The sequence below is a fragment of the Hippocampus comes genome, unplaced genomic scaffold (assembly GCF_001891065.2).
Source record: "Hippocampus comes isolate QL1 unplaced genomic scaffold, H_comes_QL1_v1.1 scaffold229, whole genome shotgun sequence".
In the NCBI taxonomy this organism is placed as follows: Eukaryota; Metazoa; Chordata; class Actinopteri; order Syngnathiformes; family Syngnathidae; genus Hippocampus; species Hippocampus comes.
In genome coordinates this window covers 663,464-672,649 of record NW_017806060.1, presented here as the reverse complement: position 1 = coordinate 672,649, position 9,186 = coordinate 663,464, and the positions used below count along the sequence as shown (strand labels likewise).

Here is a 9,186-nt window from a genome sequence, read left to right as displayed (position 1 = left end):
CATCTGATATTGGTGTGTTTTGGGCTGATATTTTTTCATGTTTGTGTATGAGTTTGTGACATTTTCTCCTCGAATAATGGTGTACTTTTTTTGCCCGATATGGTTGGATTTAAAAAAAAAAAAATTCACATTTTTTTCATTTTTTGGGGGGCATTTTTTGCCAAATAATTTTGTATTATTGTTAAGTAATTTTCGAGTGTTTTTTTTTTTTTTTTTGGTCCAGCATTTGTCTTTTTTTTGGGGGTGGGGGTCAAAATTTGTGTCACTGTCAGCTGATATTTTTCTGATAATGTTTTTGGTAAACTATTTATGTATTTTTATATTTTAATTTTTTTGCTGCGTTAAATTGTACCCAAGTGCACTTGATGTTTTGACGTTGGACTTAATTTGCAGCCTAGCGATCCGGATTCATTCGTTTTGCCAAATTGCGGGCATTATGCCCTCTAATTTCCCCCAGGATAAAACATGAATCTTCACATCTTAGCCGCCAATTCCGATTTATGCGCCCTTCTATCCTCCGCATTCGCAACACAGCTCGTCATCCCGCAGCTGCCTGCCGAGGCCGGAACATTCCGTCTGACCTCCGAACCCCTCGCTGCATGCATCCCGTCTGTTATGAAATGTCTCCCTCTGTTTTACTGCGCCGCATTCATCGTCTCTGGCCGGCCTCCATTTGTCCTGCTTTGATGCACAATTTGCGATTGTCCCCATTTAGAATAATTACAGACAGTGCTGAAAAATCTGTGATAAGTTACTTTCAAGTTAATGAGCCTAGTATGTTAGCTGAAGATCAGAGACACAAATGTTGCTTTATTTGTTGGTATTTGACCAATTTTTTCGTAAACAAGTGACAGTTTGTGCGCTGTTGTGACAGGGTTGGTTCATTTGATTCCATCTCTTTGGACCGTTTGATGAAGAGGATCGCTGAATGACGATGTTAGACGTTAGCTTACCACGCTAGCCGCCATTTGCTTGCTACACGTGATCAAAAGGGCCGGCTTTTTGTAAACAAAGGACTTTGAACTGCGTTATCTGTGCTGTTTGACAAAAAGGAGCACAAAGTAAAGACTTAGACGACAACAGGTATGTTAGCTTCTTGCGCTAGCATAGAATAGTCACTTGTGAGCTAAGGGTTGATGTTGTAGCGTTTTACCAGACATTAATCGTTGTCACGGAAATACACCGGCCGTTTAGGAAAATTGACATCCCCCCCGCCCCCCCAAAGAAAGTACTATACTGTGCGAATCATCTCATTTTACAGAGTGGTCATTGTTGTGTTCGTGCGTCAAAACGTACAAACCTCATCTGCCTTCTGTCCGAGGAGTCCTTCGCACGCTCTCTCTTCTCTTTGGACGTCTCCATTGTAGTTTGTAATTAAATCTAAAGACGAGCTCTGCGAGTCCAGCTGGACTCGGCTTGAACTTGTGCGGTTAGCTGAGGTCCACGACATTGGAGCAATAACAGACAAATACGCAAAATGACATCCTCTTCAGCCCGGTTTTTTTTTTTTTTGGGGGGGGGGTGATTTTTGCATCCTACATTGATGATGTGGAGTGTGTTTGCTTGTGAGCGTTCTCCCAAGCTTCTTGTCCAGATCGCTTCACCGCCCTCTGGCACGGATGCTTTTACGGTTTGCGGTGAAAGGAGAGAAGCGCTCCGGCGGATTTTCCGTCCGCGGCGGCAAAAATAAAAACGGGGCGAATGCAGGCCAATGCGGCTCTCGCACGCACTCGCAAGGCCACTGCGCAAAAAACTTTCCTTTTTCAACCGACGCTGGGCAGGCATTTTTTTTTGTCCACAAAGGCCACATTTGAGTTTTAAATGGACAGATGGGCCAGGTCGTTTGGAGATGAGGGACATAAAAAAAAAAAAATTCAAATGTGAATGGAAAACCTCACAATGGATTATTTGAATATGATATTTATCATCCAATTAATAAAGAATTGTAATTAAGTGAGTAACTATTTAACAGAATAAAAATGTTGTTTATTTAGCACATTTTTCTGTTGTTTAATGATGAAATAATATTGCATGCACAAGTCATAGTAGTATTATTTATACTAGTTTTGATGAATTATTATCAAATAATTGCTTAATTATCAATTAAGCAATTATTTGATAAAGTGAAAATTTTTGATTTTTAAAAAATTTGACTACTAGTATTGTATTTTCGGTAAAAGATATTTTCATAAAATCATGTGTGTGTATATTTTCAGATTTTATTGTAGTTTAACAATGAATACATTAATTCATTTATTATTAACTGATATCCATCAAAAATGATCGAACGACAAATAATTGGGTAATTGATTCATTGTAAATAAAATACAAAATATTAGAAAAAAAATGTAAACTGTTACGATGGCAACCCTTTCACGACCACTTCACTTTATTTTTTTTGAAAAATGACTTATGTTAGTGTTCGTACAGTTACAAGCATGTTACTTACACTTGAATATATATTTTTTCAACATTTGACTCATCGTGAAAAATAAAGTTTTCCAGCAAATTATTAATTAATGAAATATAATGATGAATGAAAAATTAAAAACAAAAGAAATATTCGGAAGTAAAAAAAGCACCCATCCCTTGAGCACAGAAGTTTGGTTTAGACTTTGGCTTGTGTGCGTGCATGTTGACAGGACGGTGGATGATGAGCAAGGATGGCGTGCGTGTTGGCTTGTAGCGTTTCACCAAAGTGGAGGTGAACGGCCCTTCACTCACCGGGTCTTGAATCATCGCTTTCGGAATGCCATTGGATGGGAAGAGGAAATGGGTGGTAAGGCTACACCGGGGCCAAGAAAAGAAGCTCCACCTTGATTTTTACGCACCCTCCCTTCCTTTTCATTTTTTTTTTGATAGATGCTATTTTACTGCCGCACGCCATACGGAAATAAACGCTAACATCTGTTCTCGCAGACTTCGGCTGAGTAATTATGTGTGATGATGCCGGACCATTAAAGTTGATTAATCCGGGACGTTATTGTTGGCTGCATTGCCGCAGTTCAGCTGTCGACTCTTCTGCGTTGCGTCAAAGTCGGTTTTGCCTTCTAGCTTGTCGCGTTCAGAAAGTTGCACAACTTTTGGTGGAACTAAGGACTTTCATTTGGATCTTCCTGCGACCCGGTGTGGTTTGTTTGAATCCGTTTTTTTCATGTCGTCTGACTGCTACATTAGCTTCTTAAGCTAGCATGCCCCTTGTAAGCACAAGGTAATATTGTAGATTCTAACAGCAAGTGTGTATTAGTCGTTTTAGCTTCTCATGGTACCTTATACTCTTTACAATGCATGTGTTCAGGACTCAAAACATTCAGTGATTTATAGACCTGTAGCGTGATCAGTAGGCGGAAGCAGGTCTCCAAGTGTCCACCCGTCCATAAGTGGCGATCTTGTGGAGAAAAATTGCTGCCATTGGGGGAAATTGATAAATACAACCGGATGGAACCCGCATAGCCATGACAGCCAACATTGGCATTCCAAAGCCTTTGACCCAAGGGTAACATATGCAGAATATCCAAAAAGGGGCCCTAAGATTGACCCTTGAGGGACCCCAAATGTCATAGCCATTCAATCAAATTTGAAACTTCCAACGGTGACAAAATAACACCTTTCCTCCAAGTAGGATCTGATCTATTTAATCCTACCCAGGTTTGCAGCAACAGGATATTCTCATCAATTATATCAAATGCTGCACTCAGATCCACAAGGATTAGCATTTTCTCTTGATTCTTAAATGAAATTGGAATAAAAACCAACACCAGACAATGAGAGAAAGTAGTGCAATTTTCCCTAGGATGTCGCCTATCAAAATCCTTTCTATCCATGCTTAGTGGGGTTTTTTTCCATTCGTGTAAAAATCACCTCTCATGTCTGCTTCCTATTGTGTTAACACGCAGCCTGACGTGTTAAAATGAGACCGCCAGCCAAGTTTTAAGCGCTTCCTGTCGCGATAAGACGGCGCAACACGCCCAGTCGGGTTCTGCTCCACCTGTCATCATCATTCCTACATTTTTCCTCTCTCGCCGCCGCCGCCTGACTAATTCTTCACGCGCACTTTCTCCCACCCAAGCTGTCAGGCGTCAATCCTATGAAGCATCGCCCTCTCTTGAAAGGGGATGGGGTCACAATATTACAAAAAGGGACAACCGGCGGTCCCTACACACACACCGTCCGATTGAATCGTTTGCTTGGTCGATGGAAAAAACAGGAATATTAAACAGAAAAATACACACTGGTGTCTATACACACAATGTTATTTAATTTGGTACAGCAACAATCTGACTGAATATGTTGCTAGCTAGACTGAGTACCACAAATACTGACAGTCAAAACCTTTCCAGCCATCTGACGTTGCTTTCAGCTGTTTGGTCAGCAATTTGCTGGAATTCCTGCTGATTCAGAGGAGTCGCATGGTGAACGAGGCCCGTGTACTGTCTCTTTAAATAGCCCATTCGCTAATCAAAGTGATTTACACGAATGCTTGTCACTGGAGCATAAATTAACTTTTGGTATGGTTGGAGGGAACCGGGGATGGGGGGGTCGGGGGGCTTATCTACTTCCCGTAAATGCGCCTCCGCCTCGGGCTTGGCTGCCGTTTGCCACTTGACTCTCAGACAGGCGTGGGCAGGTGGGTGTATGTGGCTGTGTGTGTGTGTGTGTGTGTGTGTGTGTGTGTGTGGTGTGTGTGTGTGTGTGTGTGTGTGTGTGTGTGTGTGTGCGTGTGTTGTGGTGTGTGCATCTGCATTTGCATGTGTGTTTATGTGAAGAGTGTGAATGAGTTGGCAGGCCTCTCTCTTGTGTTTGGCAAATGTGCGTTTCAGTTTTCTTATCCACAAGCATCTGGTGTGCAAGACTGGAAATAACGAATTTTTTTTTATTTCTTAATTCACATTGTTCGTCGCAGTAAACTGTATCTTGTTGTCGAGAAACATTTTCAGTGGAGCAATTTCAAACCAAAATGTGCACTTCATATCTCCTTCTTTGTCCATTGTGTGAGCACACTCAATGCAAAAAAAACCCCAAAAACTTTAGAGCTGCTACTCCCTGTACATACTCACTGACAATGAGAGCACCACTGCCACCTACTGTAGTGGATGTGCAACCACACTTTAGTACGGCCCAAAAAAAAGCATCCTCCAAGCATCACACATGCCCTCACATAGAGCTGCTACTCCCTGCACATACTCACTGACAATGAGAGCACCACTGCCACCTACTGTAGTGGATGTGCAACCACACTTTAGTATGGCCCAAAAAAAGCATCCTCCAAGCATCACATATGCCCTCACATCACATTGCATCGGTGTGTCATTTTTATTTCATCAAGTGGTTGCACGAAATTTATTTAAAAAAAAAATGTAATTATGATGATACGTTTGTTGCGCAGGTGGTTCTGCGAGGGTCGCGAGCTGCACAACTCCCCCGACATCAACATCTGGCAAGATGGTGAGCTTCACACGCTGGTGATCGCCGAGGCCTTTGAGGACGACACGGGACGCTACACCTGCGTGGCCTCCAACAGCCTCGGGGCGGACAACACTTCGGCCGAGGTTTACATTGAAGGTCGCGCGCTGCCATATTTTGCATGTCGCCACACCAAATTCTTGAAAGTGCTTGAACGTCAGTGTGCGGCGGTGCCTTCCATTGACTGCACAGCGAGCAGCTGTGAAGTCAAATAGGGGGAAATTGTTTAAAAAAAAAAAAAAAGGCTTCATGTTGTTTAATGCCACTTCCACTCTAGGGTTACAGTCAAACTAAACATCAAACAAAGAGCGTGTATTCAAAACAACAACATCTCTTTGCAGGAGGAAACGCTTCTTAGCTTAATGCTAACAAACAATGCAAACTGCCATAGACAAGTGGATAACAGCTTGCTCGATGGACGGAGAAAATTCCGATGACAAAAACACAAATCGACCTTTGTCCTTGGTCTCGTTTCAGGCGCGTCGTCATCAGACTCAGACGGAGAAGGCTCGCCGTCCAAGTCCAGATCGGCAAGCATGCCCGTGTACGTCTTTTTATGCCTGCTCACCCGCTGACCTCCCAGTCAACCGAAGTGTAAACAAGGTTGACGTCACCTCGCAGCAGATCATCGTGCCGCTATCAATCACAGCCTTCAAAACTTAGACATTGTTTGGGTCAGATTTGCATCTGGAAAAACATAGCTGCAGCGCAGCAGCGGTTCCCAGTCGATGTTTGATCCAGAAATGAGTGGCGTAAAACATCCCCCCAACCCCCCCAAAAACGCAATCCCTTTTTCTCTTTTATTTAGACTGCAGAAGAAAACGACTTCCATGTGCCTGACGATACGCTCGGCGTCTCCCAAAACTCCGGAGGTGCTGCCTCATCGCTCCACGCTGGTCCAGTCAATGTCGCAGCCTCCGCAGAGGGTGAAGATCCAATAGTGACCAAAAAAAAAAAAAGGCAATTCGGGGCAACATGTTTGTGTGTTTGTTTTGGTTGGTCTTTCTAGACGCAGAGCCCGGTGTCGTCGTTGTATGGCGGCGATGTCTCGGGTCCGCCTATGTTCACAAAAGTAAGTCTAAATACACAAGGCGTTTTTATTTAACTTGTCATCCTCATCATGGAAGCAAAAAAGACTAACAGTGCCGGAAGTTTACATGGTTACAACAGAGTACCGTTCCAATCGCGCCGATGTAACCCAGATCCTGACCAAGAGTTAATTGGAAAGCACTGTCAGGTATCAATTAACCTCTTTCAGATTTTTTTTTTTTTTTTTTTTGTGACTTTGACTGATTTTTGTCCTATATTTGGGTTTTTGTCCATTTTTGTTTGATTTTTGCTCAGAGGGTTTTGCCTTTTTTTTTGTAATTTCTGGGGTCAGTTTTTGTGGGTCTTGTTTTTCTCACAATATCTTTGTACAATGTTGTTTTCAATTTTGCTCTGTTGTAGTAAGACATCGTGAGATTTTGTTTTTTTCTTGATGTTCCTATTAATTTTTTAAAACTCATTTTTGTTGCCTTTTTTTCATATTTCCAATAGAGTTTGCCATCGATTTCCAATTTTTGGTCAATAATTATTTCGTCCATAAGGGAGTGCCAAAATTACAAGCTCACTCAACAGGTTAAAACGGACCTACAATGTGGACACTTTTAAATAACGCCTTCTGCTTTTGTTTTTTTTCTTTGTTTTCATTCAGTTGCTGCAGGATACGCAGGCGTCCGAAGGCCAGGTGGTAGTTCTGGAGTGCAGGGTTCGTGGGGGCCCCCCTGTGCAGGTCAGGTGGTACCGCCAAGGCGATCAGATCTTGGACTCTCCGGATTTTCGGATTCTCCAGAAAAGTATGCGACTTTTATTTTTGAATGCTAACATGCTAATCTTAATTTTACGCTAACCTTACTTCACATTCGATCATTTTTTTGCAATTTTCACAATTCACAAGTTGTAACATAATGTAGCATTCATTGCATAAATTCCTTGCATGTTTTAACATATTTGGCCAATAAAAAAAATGACTGATTCACTTTTTTAATTTTTTCTCGGTATGAAATGTACATCAGAGCCCCGATCTGCGGCAGAATCAGGTACGTCCTCTGATTGTCTGTCTGACTTGACAATGTCGCACTTTGTAGTCAGACGATGTAAACAGTCTGAATCACCACGAGGCACACACTTGAGTGTTCAGGTGTTTTCTCTTCAGACTGTGACTCACCTGCACGGGCAACTTGTTTTGACTCACCTTTGTGCAAACGACATCGAAAATTGCTGTCCTTCACTTGCACGTCTCGTGTGTCTGTCATGTCTCATTTGCAAACATTTAGCGTGTCAGCATTGCAGTCGGTGTCTCGTTTCCACTTTACTGCTTTAGCCCCGGGGTAATGTTAACGCTCCGCACATTCAAGTGGTGCGGCCAATCCAAAGGGAGGCACGGTGAAAGATTTGCTGTTTCAAAAAGGGAGATGAAGGATAATCAACCTAAAGTTACCTCCGGGGTCAGCTCAGTAGCACAGATTCAGTACAAAATACATCACAAATGACATATTTTGGAAATAAGTTTAGCGCTGTAATGTAAAATAGAAATCGAAACAGTTTTAGAGCTTTTCGAGCAAGATTGGGTCTGTAGCAAATAGAAAGAAGCAAAGAAGAGCAGGCAGGAAGGAAGGAAGGAAGGAAATGGGAATAAATGAAGGAATGAATACAGAAAAACTTAATGAATGTAACTCAAGAATATCAGGTGACCTGACAATGATCCCTGTGGGACCCCACATCACATATCTTCTACTTGTATCTACGGGACGTTTCTTACAGTTGTTTTAATATTATTCTCCAGTTTTGTTTTGTTTGTTTTCCTCAGATGAGATCTGCACCCTGGTGATTGCCGAGGCCTTTCCGGAAGACGGCGGCCTGTTCTGCTGCACCGCCTCCAACTCGTATGGTTCAGTGAACAGCTCCGCCCAACTCACTGTAACAGCGGGTGCGTCCAATGTCTTTGTGTTTGCCATTGTTGAGGTGGGTGAATGGGAGTTGACCACTAGGTCTGGGTGCAGATGGAGATATTTTCCAGTTGTCGCAATCTGCTTGCATTGAGGGTGCACATTAGCATGATTTGACAGGACTGTAGTTGAGCCAAATCTTCCCTCAAACAGATCTGATCAGAATCTGGGTCAAGATTGAGATTTGAATTCGGATTTGAATCACGAGTAAAACTGATATCAGAATAGCGAGCAAAATCAGGATCAAGACTGAGGTTAGAATTAGCACCAGAATCAGGGTTAAGACTGACATCAGAATCTGAACCAGATTGACAGTAGTATTAGGAACACAGTGAGGATTTAAATCTGTATTAGACTCAGGATCAGGTTTAAAACTAACCTTAGAATCAGGACCAAACTCAGGAGCAAGTTTGAAATCAAAATTAGGATCGCAATGAGGATTAATACTGACATCAGAATGTGGATCAGGATCCAGATTGCGATTGGGATCACGACCCGGATCAAGACTGAAATCAGAATGAGGATTGTAAACTGCAGAATTTTAAGGGAAATTTTCCAGCCCTTCGGAACCTTCAGTGTACCTGATCCTGGGGTCATTCTGTCCAAAAGTGAGTGCATCGCACAGTTTAGAGGGATGGTTGACTAAACAGGAAGTGAGGGGGAACCGCTTCAGATGAGAAGATACACAGACACTGAGTTAGATGAAAGCCAGAGTGAGATGAGGGGTGGGGGG

General features: G+C 42.5%; 1 protein-coding gene across 1 annotated transcript in view; it reads left to right on the top strand.

The window, feature by feature from the left end:
- Window positions 1-9,131, top strand: part of LOC109529723 (palladin-like) — a 30,871-nt gene extending 21,740 nt beyond the window's left edge. The window contains exons 3-9 of the mRNA XM_019893144.1: window positions 5,387-5,562; window positions 5,941-6,007; window positions 6,272-6,389; window positions 6,473-6,535; window positions 7,160-7,301; window positions 7,521-7,544; window positions 8,315-9,131. Coding sequence (XP_019748703.1) covers window positions 5,387-5,562; window positions 5,941-6,007; window positions 6,272-6,389; window positions 6,473-6,535; window positions 7,160-7,301; window positions 7,521-7,544; window positions 8,315-8,547 — 823 coding nt within the window. The 3' untranslated portion in view covers window positions 8,548-9,131. The remainder of the gene's footprint in view (window positions 1-5,386; window positions 5,563-5,940; window positions 6,008-6,271; window positions 6,390-6,472; window positions 6,536-7,159; window positions 7,302-7,520; window positions 7,545-8,314) is intronic.
- Window positions 9,132-9,186: the final 55 nt, after the last annotated feature.